This window comes from Helianthus annuus, chromosome 8, assembly GCF_002127325.2.
Source record: "Helianthus annuus cultivar XRQ/B chromosome 8, HanXRQr2.0-SUNRISE, whole genome shotgun sequence".
Taxonomy (NCBI): domain Eukaryota; kingdom Viridiplantae; phylum Streptophyta; class Magnoliopsida; order Asterales; family Asteraceae; genus Helianthus; species Helianthus annuus.
The window spans coordinates 135,468,642-135,490,208 of NC_035440.2; the positions used below are offsets into that span (position 1 = coordinate 135,468,642).

Below are 21,567 nucleotides of genomic sequence, written 5' to 3' on the forward strand. Positions count from 1 at the left end.
CTGACATCTTACGGTCTTTCATAACTTGATAATGAGATACGTGGGTATGACAATTCGTGTCGTATCTAAGAATAGTTGTATTCTTTCTTGATAGTAACAATAGATCATAACTTTGGTTTAGTTGTTCTCTCAGTATTATCTTTATAAATAAATGATAGCATACCAAATATAAGTGCATACTATAAAATCAAACTATACAATATATAGCATTGTATCATATCACCATATAATAGAACGTTACATATAAAATGTCTTGACCATCCACTGCAAACAAACATATATTTTGTATATAATATATAAACAATCATTGGTTTATCTTAGATACAAATATCTCTCATTCTACTTTAAACATAAATAAATATCTTTATCAAGTTCCCAAAACATGATTATTTATTACTTTCAAATAAGTCTTTTTTATAATAATTAATATATGGATCAAGTTCAACATATTAGAAAAATATTGATGATATATTATAGAGTTATTATCTTTTAACGCATGTTCATGATAGAAAGTTTAGTGATATATATATATATATACACACACACTCTAACAATATTGCTACTTTAGGGGCATATATCTGAAGTTTGACAAATGAAAATTGTTTTATTCAATCTTTATCTTAAAAATCATCTTCTCATCAAATGATAAAAATTGATAAGTAGTTACATGATTTATTATAAGATATATTAATCTAAAATCTTATAACATTTTGAGATTTAGGGAATAGCACTTCGAATTTCATATATAAGAATAATGTCATATACTTCAGCATACATATACTATTTATGAGAATGACAGTGATAGTAAACCAACTTTGATCATCCTATCGTCTATTTTATGAATGAGGGATATCATAGATAACACATGATATCCCAAAAAATCAATAAACAAAAGACGTTATAGCATGTAGTAGTTTTAAACAAATTATAGTTAAACTTTATGAGATAAGACTAGTAAAACTTTATGAGATAAGATGTTCTTTTCGATCAATTAAAAACATAAAACTTTTTTTTAAAATAAATTATCATGGTATAATTAATTATAGTGTAACAAAAAAAATATATCTCACGTATACATATCTGTCATGTTAGTTTGAAACATAAACATCTCTATCAATTTCTATGATTTTAACATATCATCATTTGTTTACTAGTAAATAAGGCCACCTTTTTTTACTTTCTATAATAATAAATTAGGGTAAATTACGTTTTTAGCCCCTGTGGTTATATCACTTTTACTATATTAGCTCAAAATAGGATTTTTTTAACATATGTGCCCCCATGGTCTCTATAACTAACTATTTTAGCCCCTGAGCCTAACTCAACCCCAAACCCTGGTTAATTATTAGTCACATAACATGCACATGATGGGTAAATTGGTAATTTCCCCTCCCCTTTACTTTTACTGACTTTATAAAAACTAAAACAATAATTATCATCTGCACATCATCATCTTCTAACCTAAATATTCAAGAACACATCATCATCTTCAAGAACACATCATCTCAAAACCCAAATTCAAGGACATAACATCAATTATCATAACTTCACTTCAATCAGAACTGAATCAAACATTAACAGATTGTAAATTCAGTGTTTGTGTGTTCGAATGAAACCCACCAAATCCGATTCGAATCAAACATTAATAGATCTGGGTGATTCAGATTCGTTAAACCACCACCATATACCCCCAAATCCGACAACCATCACGCCACACACACCTGATTTGCCAATAGCGAGAAGATGTTCAGCAGGCGAATGATTCAGATTTGCCGATAACGAGAAGAGCGTCGTTGCATAAGTTTCTGGACAAGAGAAAAGACAGGGCCACCGTAAGAGCGCCGTACCAGTCTCCGGGCCGTTCATCCTTTAGGAATCGATCATCGTAAGAGCGCCGATCGAGACAATGATAATACGATTTTGATTTCAAAAACAATTCCAGATCAGTTTTGACTTTGTTTTTTAGATCGGAATCGATCATCGTTGTGTCAATCGTCGCCGGATGTTTGAATGGAGTCGATATCCACCGGTCGTTCTTCTCCGGTGACTTCTCGGCGTTGAGGTATAACCGGAGTTCTTTCCTTTTCTGCTCGATTTCATCAGCGGTTTTACAAACATGTTGAAGATACAAATTCAATAGAGGAGGAGAAATTACCAGGTGTATTCTTGAAAAAACGAAGAAGTAGAAGAAGTGATAAAGTAGCTAGGGTTTTTTTCTTTATAAAGTAATTAAAAGGGGAAGGGAAATTACCAATTTACCCATCATGTGCATGTCATGTGACTAATAATTAAAGATTGCAGAAGCTTTGAGCTGTATAATCAAAAATTTCAAATAAGATACTAACTCATCAATATAATCAAATATTCACCTATATTCACCTATAATTAACAAAAATGCCCTATAACAAAAATGCCCTATAACATCTATCTGATCCAACTTTATAAATAAGATACTAACTCATCAATATAATCAAAATCACCATAACAAGAAGCAAATTTAATTAAATCCAATTACTTGGTGTATGCTCTTGTGTTTCTATGCAACCATCTAAATTCATTTTTTACCATTCTTATCGAAGCACCAAAAATAAATTAAGAAGTAGGCTACATATTGTTCATTAAAATAATGAGTAATACGATATCTAATATGAATGGGTAATTATTTAACTATATATTTTATGTATGCACTGAAATCAATATTTTGGGGTATATGTCCTCAATTCATTTTTTGTCTTATCAATAAATTAAAATATACTAAATAACAAAATATCAATATTTTTGTACTTAGAAATATATTATGTCAAAAACTAAAAATTAGATATTCCTTTAAAATTGTAAATAAAATGGTATAACGTCTCCATTATTTAAATAATCTTTTGAGATTGATATAAATTGAATCAAAACATATATTTAATTAAATAGTTAAATAATCTTCGAATTCGTTGTCCCATACAACAAACTCCCATTTCCAAATTAAAATTCAAATCAATATAATATTATAATTCGTCAATACCTATCAACAGTATGTGTATCTGTATTATGAGCAATAATGTTTTATGTTGTTATCTGATTTGCCACTTGAGATAGGTTTGTGATTGCGGAATGGAACGACCCGTCAAACGAGCGGTTGGGTGGGATGTCACTGACAGCTGTTGTCAAGTGAGACTCACAGTTGGTGGCTCCAGTAGGCAATTAACTTGAACAGAACAATAGAGAATCGCTACCACTGTGGTTCTATTTGACGAGAAACAGATCAGAAGTTGTGTGTTGTCGAACCAATCAGAACAACTGCTGCTTCAGGCCGTTCAGAAAATAGCCGCCGGTGATCCAAAAGAAAATGATTAGATCAAGGGGGACTTTATCAGTAAATTGTTGTTGGTTGTATTACACTATATGTTTCCAAAGGAAAATGGGAATTTCGATGGAAACCATTTAGGAATCAGTGGTTCAAGGAAAGGTTAATTAGTCATGACAAGGATTTATTGACCAAAGTATTGTCGTGCTGATAACGTGTTATGTAACAACGAGAACCTATTAGCAATGTATAGAGAAGAAACGAGAGAATATATGTTTTCTTATTGATTGATATATATAGACCATATACAAATGACACTTTATATAGGCACATACATTAATACAAAAGAAATCAAAGAGATAGAAATTATGTATGTGGAGAGTCACTATATAAATGATACATTCATAACATTATTTTTCTTTGAACATCTAATTTCTTTAATACATTGTCGTGTCGTCTGTGGTACTTGAACCCAAGACCTTCCCATTCCCAACCTAGATGTTTTAAAGGTTTTGCCTTTACCAATGAACCACCACTCCATTCATTATTATTTTCTCTTTTTAATGTTTGATATTCAATAACTTATTGTTTCAGTACATTCTTTCTAATATACACCAATAACTTCTATTTTCTTTTTGATCTTTTACGGACCTAATTAGTGAAAAATTTCTTACCATTACTCTAAATTATTTATGTAAAAAGAAAAAAAAAAAAAAAAAAAAAAAGCAAATATAATTATGTTCGGCATGAATGCACCAACAATATATCATGAAATCATAAAATAGCTCAGCAATTTACTCCAACCATCTATCATGCTTCTTTCTTATCACACAGTGTTTTCGTCGAAAATCTACAGGATCCATTGATTTTCGTATTAAAAGTTGCATATAAAAATTTGTGTTGTTGCTTGATCCCCGCTGTCCATAGCATAGGTCCACTCGTGTTCATAAGCGTATGTTCATATTGCTTCTATTAGAGCTTGTTTTAAGTTTATGAACTCGATAAGGACTAGCTCAACAACCCAGCTTTAATCGAGATTGAGCTAAAAGTAGGGGTGTAAACAAGCCCAGAGGCTTAAGAGCTACTCGTTATCGGCTCGGTTAAAAGGTCGAACGAGCCGAGCTTTAACGAGCTCGCGTCCGAGCTCGAGCCCTGAAATAGAGCTCGTTTAGTTATCGACCCCGAGTTCGAGCCTGAAATACAAAGCTCGTTTAGGTTACGAGCCCAAACAAAAAATTATTTATTTTTATATAATATAATAATAATAATAATAATAATAATAATAATAATAATAATAATAATAATAATAATAATAATAATAATAATAATAATAATAGAGCTCGAGCCGATCTTTGGCTCGTTTAAGCGACATTGAAGCGAGCTCGAGTCGAGTTCGTCTGAGGTTGTTCTTAAAATAACTCGAGACGAGTCGAGCCGAGCTCGAGCTTTGGGTTTTACTCGCGAGCCGAGCCCAAACTCAAATTAGTAGGCTCGAATCAAGCCGAGCTTCATAAAAACATGACGAACCGAGCTCTAGCTCAGTCAAGCTCGGCTCGGCCCGACTCGTTTACACCCCTAGCTAAAAGTTTACTCACTGGTTGTAGTTTTAAACTCTTTGCAACTAGTTTCTAATTCCCTCTGCATGGTTTTTTTCTTAGCCACATATTTTTGGTTATACAATCATTTATTGGTTTCATTTTTTGTATTTTCTTACTTACATAAATGCATAGGGTGTTCAATTAATGCATTAATAAGCTCTAAATTATTATTGGAGTTGATATTCACCAACCCTCTTCTCTATCTCTCTATATATACATAAATATATATGGAGAGAGATTGAGTGAAAATAAGATTTAAGGATGTAAGAATAGTGAAAGATGAATAGCTCTTCTCCATTTTTACATCTTAATCTCCATGAAAGACCTTTTGCAAGCAAGTATAGTAAATGCTACATGCCATTCTTTTGACTTTTGTTAGTTTATATTTAAAGCTAGAGAGAGAATACACTCACTCATTTTTTTTACCTCTTTTGAATGCCTATCTTGGGACAGCATTTGAATCACCACCACCGTCAATCTGTCTATATATAGTGTAGAAAGCTGTATACACCTATCCAACCCTTGTTCATCCTAGGTTGAAAGAAAGAAACAGAGAAAGAAAGAAAGAAAATCACATATCTGATCAACAAAAAGTTAAGTAATCTGTTCAAAATCTTTAGAAGGGAAAGATTACAATATGGGAAGACCACCTTGTTGTGACAAAGTAGGAGTTAAGAAAGGTCCATGGACTCCAGAAGAAGATATAATCATTGTATCTTATATTCAAGAGCATGGTCCTGGTAATTGGAGATCTATTCCAACCAATACTGGTATATATGTTATTCTTACTTTTACTTCTTAGATTTCTTTGCATCTTGTGTTTCTTTTTTTTTTTTTTTTTTTTCTTAATGAAGGTTTTTGTTTAGATGTGGGTTTGTTAGAGGTAATAAATTAAGGTATTTATTGTATCCTGCAACTTTCTTTTTCAATGAAATGTTTGACTTGGTTTTTCTAACTTCAAATCTTTGTTCAGGTCTGTTAAGATGTAGTAAGAGTTGCAGACTCCGATGGACGAATTATCTCCGGCCAGGTATCAAACGCGGTAACTTCACCGATCAAGAAGAGAAGATGATCATCCATCTACAAGCCCTTCTTGGCAATAGGTAAAAACAAACAAACGTACCTAGTAAAATTTCACTCATAGCAAAAAAAACTTTTTGTAGGGTTTGGTGAAGGGCGGATAAGGGCAAACCTTGCCTCGATCTCACGGGATAGAGAGGCTGCTCTCACTAAGAGCCCTACTGCACCAAAACGTTCTTTTCTTTTTCTTGGCAACATACACCAAGTTCAAGTTTAGATCTGTAGAGAAAATTAATGATTATGATGTTAAAGATTAAATCTTTATTTGTTCTTGAGGTGGGGTTTTGGTTAAATTTTGTAGATGGGCAGCAATAGCTTCTTATCTACCACAAAGAACAGATAACGATATCAAGAATTACTGGAACACCCATCTGAAAAAGAAGCTTGGCAAGATCCAAAACAGCTCATCTGAGGAAGAAAATCATCATTGTTCAAAGAGGTTAAACTCATCATTATTACCCTCAGAAAATGCCATATCTAGAGGTAAATGGGAGAGAAGGCTCCAAACTGATATCCACATGGCAAAACAAGCTCTTTGTGAAGCTTTATCTCTTGACAATAAGTCCATCAATATGCCTGAATCATCCTCATCCACAAACTTTCATTCCCAAATATTCCACCAACAATCTATGCTACCACCACCACATATTAATCACACTACAAGTACTTATACATCCAGTGCCGAAAACATTGCCCGGTTGCTGCCAAACTGGATAAAGAAGCCCCAAAAACCTTCGCATAAACCTACAAACTCTTTTAAAGAACAGTTTCCAAGTCCTTCAAGTGAAGACCTTGAAAATTCACTGCTGTTTGGGTTCAACAACTCAAACTACAGCAGTAATTCTGAGGTTTCGCAATCCGTTTCAACTGAAACTACAAGTTTACTCCATGATGATAGCAAACTGAATATAGAAAGTGTTCAATTACCACCTATTGGCTATCTAGAGAAATGGCTTTTGGATGATGCTACTGGTCAAGAACCCAAGGAGATCTTTATGAACCTTTCTTTAGAAGGAACTGATGGCCTGTTTTAACTCTTTGATCATGTCCTGCTAGTACTTCACTGAATTTTTTTGTGGATGCAGGTTATATAGCAACTAAGAATGGTACTTTTAGGTGTTTTTTGAAACTTCTTGTACTTCTAGGCAGTTCACTGCCCCTATAAGCGATCTCGGCAAGTTCGGTTGGGTGGCAAGTGAACCCATAGAGTTTTTTCACCACAATTTAACAAACGCTATGGAGTTGTCTTGCCTTCCAAACGAACATGTCAGAGTTCGCTTATAGGGGTAGCAAGTTGCCTAGAAAGTGCCAATCGAATCTCAGTCTCTATCCATCTTAAACAAGTTTCAACCGCTTGAAGAAGCCTATTCGTTTGTGTGTTTTCTCTTTATTTTCTAGAAAATGTGTTGAGAAGAAGTGTAAATTCTAGTTCTAAGTGGTATCTAGAACTGTACTACAGTCCGCATAATCCTAAATCTAATCCTAAATCTCCTCATCTTCTTCTTAGAACAAATCTATGTAATCTAAGCTTCATTACATTGGCTATATCTAAGACAATGATGAATGAGAATTGAGTTTTCAAGTTCCACTTGTTTTTTTTTAATTAAGTTGTTTTATTTTCTTTAAGTTTATATTATGTGTGAAAAAAAATATGAAAGGGACAAAGGGTACACTTCTAGACTCGTAAATGAACTAAACGAACAGGAACGAATCATGTTCATGTTCTTTGGTTTAATTTTCACCAAAAAAACGACTAAAATGAACGGTGTTTTCTTGTTCATTTAGAAAATGTGTCATACCCTGACTTTTGCGGAAGCGTGATTATTGGTGTGACTTTCTTAATACCATAGCATTCAATCATAACAACGCTATATGAGAAAAACCATAAGATGTTCATCCATTAATTAAGTTGAAAATAACATAACATAACATACTTGTCTGAAACGTTGACACCAAATTCAAGTTACAAACCACAACATGTTTAAATGAGTTCATAAAGACTCAATAAAAGACCTTAAATAAAACCGGGATTAGAAACATGTATCCCGTCCAGGAATAGGATACACCTCCTAAACCCTACGACCTCGGATGACATCTTTAATTTGTGACGCAGCTTGAACATGCAAACACCTGCCAGATCCACTTAGTTCCCTGAAATACATGTAATTTGAAAACATCAACAAAAGTTGAGCGAGTTCATGTGTTTGCATATGAATCCCTTTAAAGTATGTCTGTATGTATATATGTGCCACCCTGGTCCTCATGGGTGTCTCGCAAGACCCAAATAGATCTATCACTCATGTCCCTCGGTCCTACGACGAGGATTAATAGCCTTAAATGTTGTACCCACCTTTCATATGATCAAGCAGTAACCCTCCTTAGCTAATCATACCATGTATAAAATGTTTGTAAACAATTGTAACATGTATTTCACCCCCGAAGTTATAAAACTGAAAACAGATAAAAGAAAAGGGGACATGAACTCACAGTTTTGCGTCTTCTGTGCACGTAACTCAAGTCTCCTCAGCAAACACGACTCCCTACAATGTACTAGGGTCTATTAGACGAACAGGCTGTGCCTTGCCTTAGTATTTACGTTTTTGAGTTACGTTTCTTTTAGTATTATCCCATGTTATAATTCCTTGCTAAAAAAATGATTATTTTAACTTTAAATTATATTTAGTTTTAGAATAATTGTTTAAACAATATTTTTGTAATAATACTTCTCAAGTATTTATTTTCGTATTTCCTTCCCAAGGATGGGGGTATCTTAACATGTATATTTCGCATTCTTGTATTTGTAGTTCCAAAATAATATATTTTTAAGTCTAACTTATAAAAAATATTTAAACTTATTTTGTCCAAAAATAATGTATTTCAAGAAAATATATATTTTTCCCAAAAATCAAATATCTTCTAAATATACTAAGAAAATATATTTTTAACTCCAAAAATAATATATTTTCTTTTTGTCGAAAATATGATATACTTTGTAATAATAAATAAAAATCATATTTTCATTTCTTGCATCCATAATAATATTTACCAAAAATATATTTATAACGGTATTTTCCGGAATATTTTGTAAGTTACGTTCTTGCTTCAGTATCATAATATTAAGTGTGTAACTTATATATTTATTCCTTGTGATTTTTGGTATTATTTTGGATTGTAAATTCTTGGTATTTTGTTAAGTAATATTACTTTAAATCCTAAAATAATATAATTAATACACAAAGTATACAAAGAATCACACACAATGTGTCTTCTAAATATATATCCTTCAAATACATATTTAGTTATTTTTATTTACAAAAACCAACCTCCAATACGTGTATTTTTGTAACAAAATCTATGGCAAAGTTTATATTGAAAACCATAGTTAAAACTCACTTGTAAATATTTGTTTAGAAAATATTTTTCTAAGTGTTTATATTTTTAGAAAATTTTGTCGTAGTTTCCCCTAAAAATGGAGGTGTCCATGCTACCAAAGCATATCATTTTGTTTTTAAAATTGTCACAAACAATCAACAATCAATCCCTAAACAACTTATACTTACCAAGTGCCAAAACTATGCTATTTACAAAATAATCATGAACTTGAACTTTCATAAAATCTTGTAGTAACTTGGTAGTGTGTTTAGTAAGTTTAGTTACCCTTTAAAGTGTGTTTATTTCTTTAAAAATCTCATTCTTAAAGAATTTAGGTGTTTACAACTTATAGATGATTTTTCCAAAAAATCAATCTTTTGAATTTTTCTTGTAAACAATGTATTCTTATACTTGTTTCACCACTAGAAACATGGTTAGTTTCTATAAAAACAATGTTTATGCAAATCTTTTTATTTAACTTGGTTTCTTTGGAAAACTATTTTTGTAATCATCCACATCTATGTCTAGTAAACATGTTACATACTACATCATTCACAAAAATCATTTTCATTTTTCAAGTTCATGAAAATAATAAGCATGATGATCTTGGTCTTTCACAAGATCGCCACCTTAACTTACTAGATCATGTGTTTAATCACAATCTAGTAGGTTGCTTATGATGTCTAACATCACTAACATAAATCATCAATCATCAAGAAGCAAATCATCACTAATCAACAAGTATTCACATGTTATTAAGCTTATGTTAAAGATTCATGGTTATGTCTTTTAGTGTTCATCAAGATTAACAATGTACATCATCTATTAACCATCAAATAAGAAGTATCAAGAGATCATAAGGGCATTACTACTAGCACAAGGCTAGGGAAGAACACTTGATGATGGAGATGACAAATGTGGAGGATAATAGCAATCGGGAGAGGTCCTTCAAGATCCACAAGCTCCACACTTCCTTAAACACCTTTTTACACCTTAGGATGGTCTTGGAATTGATGGGATTGAGATGGAAATGATGATGGTGGTGGTGCTTGATCTCGGCTGAAACCAAGAGATGGATAGGAGGAGAAAATATGTGTGTTGAAGTGTGGTGATGATAATGAGAGGATTATGACTTCTTATAACCATCCAATGCCTTTATCCAATGGGTCTTGTGTTTCTATAGTACACTACATGATCTTTAGCCAAATCAAAAGAAGATTAAGGAGATCAAGTAAGATCTCACAAGATCAAAGGTGGGGCCACTTAGGTGACCGTCCACCATCGGGGGGGGGGGGGGGGGTCTTGGTTGTGATTAAATGGTAAGTTAGATAATTAAGTTAGATTTCAAGTGTAAAGTTTAGTGTTTATGTGTATGATGTGTTATATGGTGTGTTTGGGTGTTCGGGGATCATAACTAGCTCAGAAACATTAAAACAATGTTTCTAGTATAATTTTGGTGTTTTGGGTAGTGTCCGGTTGTTGGGTTAGATTCCGGTTCGTTAAAGTGTTAAACTATTCCGTTTAGTGATCTTTATGCACCCTTTTGTGACACTTTTAATTCCCGACACTTAGGAAAGCATTCAGGACCATTTAGTCAGGTTTTTGCATGTTACTAGCTCATTAAATTGCTGATTTTTGCTGAAGTATGCTGAATTCAGCACTTTGAGTGGGATTTAGGCACTTTCCGGCACTTAAACTATCACCTAGTGAAGCAGTTTTGTGATCCTTACTTTCCTACACACTATACTAGTGTGAAACTTAGTCTCTGGCCCATACTGGGTCTCAAAACATTGTTTGTCTATGTACTGACACCGTCAGCATTTTTCTGAGTTATCCGCTAACTGTGCTAACTGTGCTTTGTGCATCGTTTATGTCACTAAGAGTTTGCATGTAAGAATGATGTGACAGTATGAAATGTGATGCACATGTAAGTATGATGCAGTAATCAGAAAGCAGTTATTTGTAATTCAGCACAGTCATTAAGCACTAATCATGGTTAATTAAATTGTACGGATACCTGGATTTTTGACAATTGTCACATTCTCCCCCTGTTAAGAAAATTTCGTCCCGAAATTTTAGGCTCTGCAACTAGCTGCGGGGGAGTTGGGGAACAAATGCAGGTATTTCGCTTTCATGCGATCCTCACGCTCCCAAGTGAATTCTGGGCCGTGACGCACATTCCAACGAACCTTGACAAGTTTAACACTACTCCTGCACGTCTTGTTAACTTTCCAATCAGTAACCTCAACAGGTTCTTCGGTAAAGTGGAGTGTGTCGTCAATGTGGACTTCATCGGCAGGAATGACAACTGTTTCTTGAGTTGGACTCTTTTTCAGATTAGATACATGAAATGTATCATGAACACCATTCAGTTCTGCGGGTAGATCCAACTTGTAAGCTACAAGACCAATCCTCTCCAGGATTTTGAACGGTCCAATGTATGGCAGATTCAACTTCCCACACTTCCCAAAGCGTGCTACACCCTTCCAGGGTGAGACCTTTAATAAAACCATATCTCCCACTTGAAACTCCAAAGGTTTCCTCCTTTGGTCCGCATAGCTCTTTTGTCGATCACGAGCCGCCTTGATGCGTTCTCGGATCTGTATAATCTTATATGTCGTCTCTTGAACCAATTCGGGACCAACAAGCTGCCTATCACCCGCGTCTGCCCAGCATAGCGGTGATCGACAATTGCGTCCATAGAGAGCTTCAAACGGTGCAGCTTGAATGCTTGCATGGTAACTGTTGTTGTACGAGAATTCAACCAAAGGTAGATGGGTATCCCAACTGCCACCCAAATCCATTACGCAAGCTCGCAACATATCTTCTAGCGTCTGAATCGTCCGTTCGCTCTGGCCATCTGTCTGCGGATGAAAGGCAGTACTCAGATTCAACTGAGAACCAAAGGCTTCTTGGAAGGATTGCCAAATCCTTGACACGAATCTTCCATCTCTATCAGAGATAATCGAGAGAGGCACTCCATGTCGTGCAACTATCTCTCTGTGGTATAGCTCAGCAAGCTTACCTGTGTTATCTTTTTCCTTGATCGGTAGAAAATGTGCGGATTTCGTTAGACAGTCTACGATTACCCAAATCGTATTATGACCTCTGGGTGTCTTTGGTAACTTCATTATAAAATTCATTGAAATCTGCTCCCATTTCCACATGGGTATTTCCGATTGTTGCAGGAGACCTGAAGGCTTCTGATATTCGGCCTTTACCTTGGCACAAGTCAAGCATTTACAAACATACGTTGCAACATCACCTTTTAAACTCGTCCACCAGTAGAAATCCTTTAAATCTTGGTACATCTTATCCGATCCTGGATGGATCGAGTACCGTGACTTGTGAGCTTCATCGAAAATAACGTCTCTAAGACCACCAAAGAGGGGTACCCAAATTCTTCCAATGAAACACAATGTTCCTTCCTCATTAGGTAGTAATTGTTTCTCCATCCCGCGGAGATATTCGTTCACAAGATTTTCTTAATAAGGGCTTCTCTCTGCGCAGCACGAATGCGCAACGAGAGGTCTGTCTGAATGATCATTTCCAAAGCCCTAACCCTTATGGGCTTAATCCTTTCTTTCCGACTCAAGGCGTCTGCTACCACATTCGCCTTCCATGTGTGATATTTAATCTCACAATCATAATCGTTCAACAGCTCCACCCATCGGCGCTGTCTCATGTTAAGCTCTTTTTGATCGAATATATGCTGCAAAATCTTGTGATCAGTAAAGATCGTGCATCGGGTACCATACAAGTAATGTCGCCAGATCTTTAATGCAAACACCACAGCGCCTAGTTCCAAATCATGTGTGGTGTAATTTTTCTCATGAACCTTCAACTGGCGCGAAGCATAGGCTATAACCTTCTGTTGCTGCATCAACACGCAGCCTAAACCTTGACGCGTCGCAATATACCACGAAGTCGTCGGTGCCTTCGGGTAGGGACAAAATTGGTGCATCGCAAAGCTTGTTTTTCAACAGCTGAAAAGCTTCTTCTTGCTTATCTCCCTATTCATACTTCTTATCCTTTTGAGTGAGGGAGGTCAAAGGTTGAGCGATTTTTGAAAAATCCTCAATAAATCTGCGGTAATACCCTGCCAAGCCTAGGAACTGGCAGATCTCGGTTGGCGTCTTCGGAGTCTCCCAATTCTTGATCGGCTCGATCTTTGTGGGATCCACATGAATTCCATCTTTGTTAACCACGTGACCAAGGAACTGAACTTCACAAAACCAGAACTCGCACTTTGAGAACTTAGAGTACAATTTCTCTTTCTTAAGCAGCTGTAAAATAGCTCTTAAATGTTGCTCATGTTCTTCCCTCGACTTCGAATAAATCAAAATATAATCGATAAACACAATCACAAATTTATCGAGATATGGCTTACAGACTCTATTCATCAAATCCATAAACACTGCTGGCGCGTTTGTCAAACCAAATGGCATAACCAGGAACTCATAGTGTCCGTATCGAGTTCTGAAGGCAGTCTTTGGAATACTTTCCTCTTGTATTCTCAACTGGTGATAACCTGATCGAAGATTGATCTTGGAGTAAAAACTCAAACCTTGTAGTTGATCAAACAGGTCATCAATCCTTGGCAAAGGATACCGATTCTTAATGGTCAACTTGTTTAGCTCTCGGTAGTCGATGCACATGCGGAAACTACCGTCCTTCTTCTTTTCAAACAACACTGGAGCTCCCCAAGGCGAGAAGCTTGGTCTGATAAATCCCTTGTCAAAAAGCTCCTGAAGTTGCGTCGACAACTCCTGCATTTCTGAAGGTGCAAGTCGATAGGGTGCCTTAGCTACAGGCGCGACGCTTGGAACTAAGTCAATGCGGAATTCGACTTGTCGCTGCGGCGGCAATCCTGGCAAGTCTTCGGGAAAGACTTCAGGATGTTCCCTAACAACTGGGATATCTTCCAATTTTGGCTCAGCGGCTTCCTTGTCCATGACATGTGCCAAGAAGGCAACACATCCTTTCTGCAAACATTTCGAGCCTTCAAACAACTGATGATTCTTAGGGGCGTATCGTGCTTCTCTCCATGCACTACAATTGTTTCTCCATTCGCCATCGGAATGCGAATGATCTTCTCGTGACATACGATCTCTGCTCGGTTGCTTGACAACCAATCCATTCCAACTACCACGTCAAAGCTTCCCAACTCGACGGGCAGAAGATCAAGCGAAAACTCGTGCTCCCCGAGTTCTATCACGCAACCTCTAATGACTTCATTCGCTTTTACTAGCTTTCCATTAGCTAGTTCTATTGAATACGGAATGTCTAGCTTACTAGCTACTAACCCAAGCATATTCTTAAATTCTATGGATACAAAACTATAATCGGCACCAGTATCAAACAGTACAGATGCAAAGCATTGGTTGATAGGGAACGTACCAGTAACTACGCTCGGATCTTGGCGAGCTTCCCTAGCTCCGATGTTGAAAACCCTTCCTTGAGCTTGATTGAGCTTTGGTCATTCTCTCTTGAAGTGCCCCACATCTCCACAATTAAAACAACCTAGTCCTCGACCATTACCATTTCCATTACCACCTTGGTTGTTGTTTGCTCCACGGTTTCCACTACCAGCTTGATTTCCAAAATTACCACGATTACCATTACCGCCATTTCCTCCTTGAGGGCGGTTTCCATACCCATTACCACCACGGTTATTGTTTCCATTGCCATAACCTCTCTGACCACCACGGCCAATACCAGCCCAGCATGTCTCCTTCGAATGGCCAACCTTCCCACAAGACTCACACTTCCTAACTCTGCATTGGCCGGCATGATGGTACTGGCACACATCACATTTGGGCAGAGTGCCCATATACCCTTTTCCTTTGTTTTCAACAACACTCTTGACCTCAGCTGGTGGGTTCACATCTTTCTTCTTGTTAGCACTGCTGATACCTTTCTTAAAATTTGAGAACTTCCTTTTGTTCTCACTGGACGACTCAACGTGAGTCTCCTTTTTCTTTTGGTCAGAGATCGAAAACTTGTTCAACCTGATTGCCTCTTCGGTTAGTGCTACACTCAGATCAATAGCCTCGGTGATCGTAGCAGGCTTCGACGTTGTCACCATACTCATGATTTAGGGTGCCAATCCCCAAATGAAACGCTCGATGCGCTTGAATTCCGGATCAACCATGTATGGTACAACGCGAGACAAGTCATGAAATCTCTGCACGTATTCAGCAATCTTTAGACCATCCATCTTGAGGTTCCAGAATTCAGTTTCTAACTTTTGGATCTCAGCCCTTGAGCAGTACTTCTTTCGCATGAGTTCCTTCATTTCGTCCCATGTCATGGCATAAGCAGCTTCTTCTCCCAAGGTCTAAACTTAGGGATTCCACCAGGATAACGCTCCATCTAGAAAAAGTCCCGAGATGTAGGTGACCTGGTGCTCCGGCGCACACTTGCTCATTCTTATCACGGAATCAGTCTTCTCTGTCCATTTGACGAAAGCCACAGCACCCCCGGTGCCGTCGAAATTCAGAGGCTTACAGTCTAAGAACTGCTTATAGGTACATCCTGTACAAGCAACATCATTCACAGCAAGCATTAGCGAACGCACATGGAATGTCCAAATGTAACGTAATGTGTCTTTAGAGACTTAAACATTACCATGAGATCAGTTGTTTCCAGAGGTACCCCCGCTATGTTCAGAGCGCAGGGCCTCGTGCTGTGCTATCGCTTGTGAAATCCGTTCTTGTAACTCAGCCTTTGTAGTGGGCAATCGAGTTTCTCTTCGTGGAGGCATCTTCTATAAGAAGATTGCGTCGGTCAGGTCATAATAAGTATAGTAAGTACATGGCATGTACACGTAATAATATCTATCAACGCAAGTAAACACATAACATAAACAAGTAATTCAACAATGTATGTAATGAGAATGTTGCGATTGAGCTTTCATATATCAATGACCACAAATACAGTTTTACATGTTCCATAATGTACCATACATTAAAAGGGACTACATGGTCACATCACCCTTGTCCACATCGTCTATCAAACTACAACAATCAAAAGTCAAAAAGTGGTCTTCAAAAGGCTGTGCAACTGGGCTTAATAGCTACACTCTCACCAAAAGTATGCTACCTTCATAAAACCAAAAACTGCTATGCTGATGGTGGAGGAGGAGGAGGTGGAGGAACGAATAGCAAACTGCGCACATGCGCTAACTCCTCCTCAAGAGCATGAATGGTACGCAGCAGGTAACTAATCTGCTGCTCCATAGTAAGAAAACGAACGTCAAAATCTGGGTATGGCAAAAGAGGAGCCGGAGGAGTCGCGAACGGTGACTGACAAGGACAAGGTGGAGGACGCGGAATCCTTTCTAACTCCATGACTCTACGACGCAACAACTCCTGCTGAAGCTGTAGCGACAAAAGCAGTTCATCCCTCGTGTAACCAGTGTAATGTGAAGGATGGTATGGATCAGAAACAGGCATCATGTTGGGCGGAAACCAAATAAGTGGCTCGCCCGATGGTGCAGAAGCAAAAGGAGCAGTATGAGAAAACTATGGCATGAAGGGAAAAGCTGCTGATACAGGAGGAGCATGGCCAGATGGCTGGCTCAACGGTCCTTCCCCTGGACGGGGTCGAGGGATATCCTGTAAGAATGTGATCGGCAGATCTGTGCGGTGTGTGTCAGACACATGTGGGTGAAACGGGGCGATATCAACGGGTGCATAAGTGGGTGCAGGTGGGGGAGTAACAGGCCTAACAAAAGGAGGCAATTCATCATCGTCCTCTATCCACCCATTCTTGGTGAATGCATATCTGGGGTCAATCTGGTCTGCAAAAGGAGCATGGTCAACAGGTGCAGGGATCGGGTCAGGTAAAGGTGGGGCAACAACTGGTATATTAACAGGTACAGGGTCATGATCAGGCAGAGGATCGTGAGCAGGTATAGGCTCGGGTGCAATCATAGGCTCAGGGTCGGCTGGAGCCAGCTCAAGATCAGCGGGTATCGGCTCGACATCAGCGGGTATATCAAACAGCTGATCGTCGGGGACGAAATCGACCTCATGCTCAGGATCAATGTCAGGATCAAACTCATCATCAAACTCAAAGTCCTGAACAGGTGCAGCAGACATAGCGGTGTCAGAATCAGAATCAGTGGGATATCGCTGCAATCCCAGTGCGTGCAAAGTAGTAGATGACACAGAATCAAATGAATCAGGACCAAAATGGTCAGATGAAATCTCAATGATCGGGATCTCAATAAGCGGGATAGCAACGACATCATCGATTGGAGCTCCATCACCCTGGGCACCCTCAGGGAGGCCCTCAATAAAAAGATCAATATCATCGTCAGGTATGGCATCAAGAGGCAGATCCTCGAGAGGAAATGCAGCAAGAGGAAGAGGAGCGGGGATCGGAACAAGAAGTAGATCCTCGCCAGGAAAACCATCAGCTAGTGGTATAATGTCGCCCAGGTCAGGTAAAGCAAACGGCTGAAAATCATCGTCATCGCTACTCTCAGTGTCAAATGTGAAAACCTCAGGGTCCGGGACAATCTCATCGTCCGATACTATGGCCATAGGGTCTACGGTATCTGACAGCTCACTCTCAGATAGGACATGATGTCTGTAACAAATAATCATAACATATGCACATATATCAACAATCATCAAATAAGCATGTGAGCAATGACAAAGTAAACATGTATTCATCCTAGTCTTCCCAGACTATCCCACCCAGCCTCTCAGACTGAACTACCTAGCCTCTCAGACTAAACCTCCCCAGTTTCTCAAACTGAACTACCCAGTCTCTCAGACTAAACTTCCCCAGTCTCTTAGACTCAATTTCCCCAGTCTCTTAGACTCAATTTCCCAAGTCTCTTAGACTGAACCATAAACATAACCTTGGAATGTATTTTGTGCCCTTTGTTTGTAAAAATGTTTGTCTCCTGGATCTGGACGTTTTGTGTATACAATGTAAACATGTTATGAAAATGTTTTCGTGAGAGCCCTAATGATCGTAGTCTAGACTCGAGAAAGAATCCTAGTTCACTACGATCGAAGCTCTGATACCAAGCTGTCACACCCTGACTTTTGCGGAAGCGTGATTATTGGTGGGACTTTCTTAATACCATAGCATTCAATCATAACAACGCTATATGAGAAAAACCATAAGATGTTCATCCATTAATTAAGTTGAAAATAACATAACATACTTGTCTGAAACGTTGACACCAAATTCAAGTTACAAACCACAACATGTTTAAATGAGTTCATAAAGACTCAACAAAAGACCTTAAATAAAACAGGGTTTAGAAACATGTATCCCGTCTAGGAATAGGATACACCTCCTAAACCCTACGACCTCGGATGACACCTTTTATTTATGACGCAACTTGAACATGCAAACACATGCCAGATCCACTTAGTTCCCTGAAATACATGTAATTTGAAAACATCAACAAAAGTTGAGCGAGTTCATGTGTTTGTATATGAATAAACCTTTAAAGTATGTCTGTATGTATGTCCCTGGTATGTAGCAATAACGAAAAACAGATCACCAATGGATTGCAAGGACAATGGCATGTGTGAAATGGTGCAGGAAAACTCAAACCTAGCGGAATTTTGCCACGGCATTAGTATGTGGACATAGTCACCACATGGGCCACCCTGGTCCTCATGGGTGTGGGCTCGCTACACCCAAATAGATCCATCACTCATGTCCCTCGGTCCTACGACGAGGATTAATGGCCTTAAGTGTTGTACCCACCTTTCACATGATCAAGCAGTAACCCTCCTTAGCTAATCATACCATGTATAAAATGTTTGTAAACAATTGTAACATGTATTTCACCCCCGAAGTTATAAAATTGAAAACAGTTAAAAGAAAAGGGGGACATGAACTCACAGTTTTGTGTCTTCTGTGCTCGTAACTCAAGTCTCCTAAGCAAACACGACTCCCTACAATGTACTAGGGTCTATTAGACGAACGGGCCGTGCCTTGCCTTAGTATTTACGTTTTTTAGTTACGTTTCTTTTAATATTATCCCAAGTTATAATTCCTTGCTAAAATAATGATTATTTTAACCTTAAATTATATTTAATTTTGGAATAATTGTTTAAACATTATTTTTGTAATAATACTTCTCAAGTATTTATTTTCGTATTTCCTTCCCAAGGATGGGGGTATCTTATACATGTATATTTCGCATTCTTGTATTTGTAGTTCCAAAATAATATATTTTTAAGTCTAACTTATAAAAAATATTTAAACTTATTTTGTCCAAAAATAATGTATTTCAAGAAAATATATATTTTTCCCAAAAATCATATATCTTCTAAATATACTAAGAAAATATAATTTTACCTCCAAAAATAATATATTTTCTTTTTGTCGAAAATATGATATACTTTGTAATAATAAATAAAAATCATATTTTCATTTCTTGCATCCAAAATAATATTTACCAAAAATATATTTATAACGGTATTTTCCGGAATATTTTGTAAGTTACGTTCTTGCGTTCAGTATCATAATATTAAGTGTGTAACTTATATATTTATTCCTTGTGATTTTTGGTATTATTTTGGAATGTAAATTCTTGGTATTTTGTTAAGTAATATTACTTTAAATCCTAAAATAATATAACTAATACACAAAGTATACAAATAATCACACACAATGTATCTTCTAAATATATATCCTTCAAATACATATTTAGTTATTTTTTTTTACAAAAACCAACCTCCAATAGTTGTATTTTTGTAACAAAATCTATGGCAAAGTTTATATTGAAAACCATAGTTAAAACTCACTTGTAAATATTTGTTTAGAAAATATTTTTCTAAGTGTTTATATTTTTAGAAAATTTTGTCATAGTTTCCCCTAAAAATGTAGGTGTCCATGCTACCAAAGCATATCATTTTGTTTTTAAAATTGTCACAAACAATCAACAATCAATCCCTAAACAACTTATACTTACCAAGTGCCAAAACTATGCTATTTACAAAATAATCATGAACTTGAACTTTCATAAAATCTTGTAGTAACTTAGTAGTGTGTTTAGTAAGTTTAGTTACCCTTTAACGTGTGTTTATTTCTTTAAAAAATCTCATTCTTAAAGAATTTAGGTGTTTACAACTTATAGATGACTTATCCAAAAAATCATTCTTTTGAATTTTTCTTGTAAACAATGTATTCTTATACTTGTTTCACCACTAGAAACATGGTTAGTTTCTTTAAAAACAATGTTTATGCAAATCTTGTTATTTAACTTGGTTTCTTTGGAAAACTATTTTTGTAATCATCCACATCTATGTCTAGTAAACATGTTACATACTACATCATTCACAAAAATCATTTTCATTCTTCAAGTTCGTGAAAACAATAAGCATGATGATCTTGGTCTTTCACAAGATCGCCACCTTAACTTACTAGATCATGTGTTTAATCACAATCTAGTAGGTTGCTTATGATGTCTAACATCACTAACATAAATCATCAATCATCAAGAAGCAAATCATCACTAATCAACAAGTATTCACATGTTATTAAGCTTATGTTAGAGATTCATGGTTATGTCTTTTAGTGTTCATCAAGATTAACAATGTGCATCATCTATTAACCATCAAAATAAGAAGTATCAAGAGATCATAAGGGCCTTACTACTAGCACAAGGCTAGGGAAGAACACTTGATGATGGAGACGACAAATGTGGAGGATAATAGCAATCGGGAGAGGTCCTTCAAGATCCACAAGCTCCACACTTCCTTAAGCACCTTTTTACACCTTAGGATAGTCATGGAATGGATGGGATTGAGATGGAAATGATGATGGTGGTGGTGCTTGATCTCGGCCGAAACCAAGAGAGGGAGAGAAGGAGAAAATGTGTGTGTTGAAGTGTGGTGATGATAATGAGAGGATTATGACTTCTTATAACCATCTAATGCCTTTATCCAATGGGTCTTGTGTTTCTATAGTACACTACATGATCTTTAGCCAAATCAAAGGAAGATTAAGAAGATCAAGTAAGATCTAACAAGATCAAAAGTGGGGCCACTTAGGTGACCGTCCACCATGGGGGGGGGGGGTCTTGGTTGTGATTAAGTGGTAAGTTAGATAATTAAGTTAGATTTCAAGTGTAAAGTTTAGTGTTTATATGTTTGATGTGTTATATGGTGTGTTAGGGTGTTCGGGGATCATAACTAGCTCAGAAACATTAAAACAATGTTTCTAGTATAATTTTGGTGT

The 21,567-nt window shown here is 36.8% G+C and overlaps 2 protein-coding genes across 2 annotated transcripts; one reads left to right on the forward strand and one right to left on the reverse strand.

Moving 5' to 3' along the window:
• Window positions 1-5,134: 5,134 nt before the first annotated feature.
• LOC110873822 (myb-related protein 306) lies at window positions 5,135-7,558 on the forward strand. The gene is made up of 3 exons (XM_022122833.2): window positions 5,135-5,663; window positions 5,867-5,996; window positions 6,275-7,558. Exons 1-3 carry the CDS (start codon window positions 5,531-5,533, stop codon window positions 7,005-7,007), a joined length of 996 nt encoding a protein of 331 aa, XP_021978525.1. The 5' UTR covers window positions 5,135-5,530; the 3' UTR covers window positions 7,008-7,558.
• A 7,266-nt stretch (window positions 7,559-14,824) lies between these two features.
• LOC110870661 (N66 matrix protein-like) lies at window positions 14,825-15,439 on the reverse strand. The gene is made up of 2 exons (XM_022119840.1): window positions 15,357-15,439; window positions 14,825-15,251 (listed from the first exon to the last, which is right to left on the reverse strand). Exons 1-2 carry the CDS (start codon window positions 15,437-15,439, stop codon window positions 14,825-14,827), a joined length of 510 nt encoding a protein of 169 aa, XP_021975532.1.
• Between the last annotated feature and the right edge of the window lie 6,128 nt (window positions 15,440-21,567).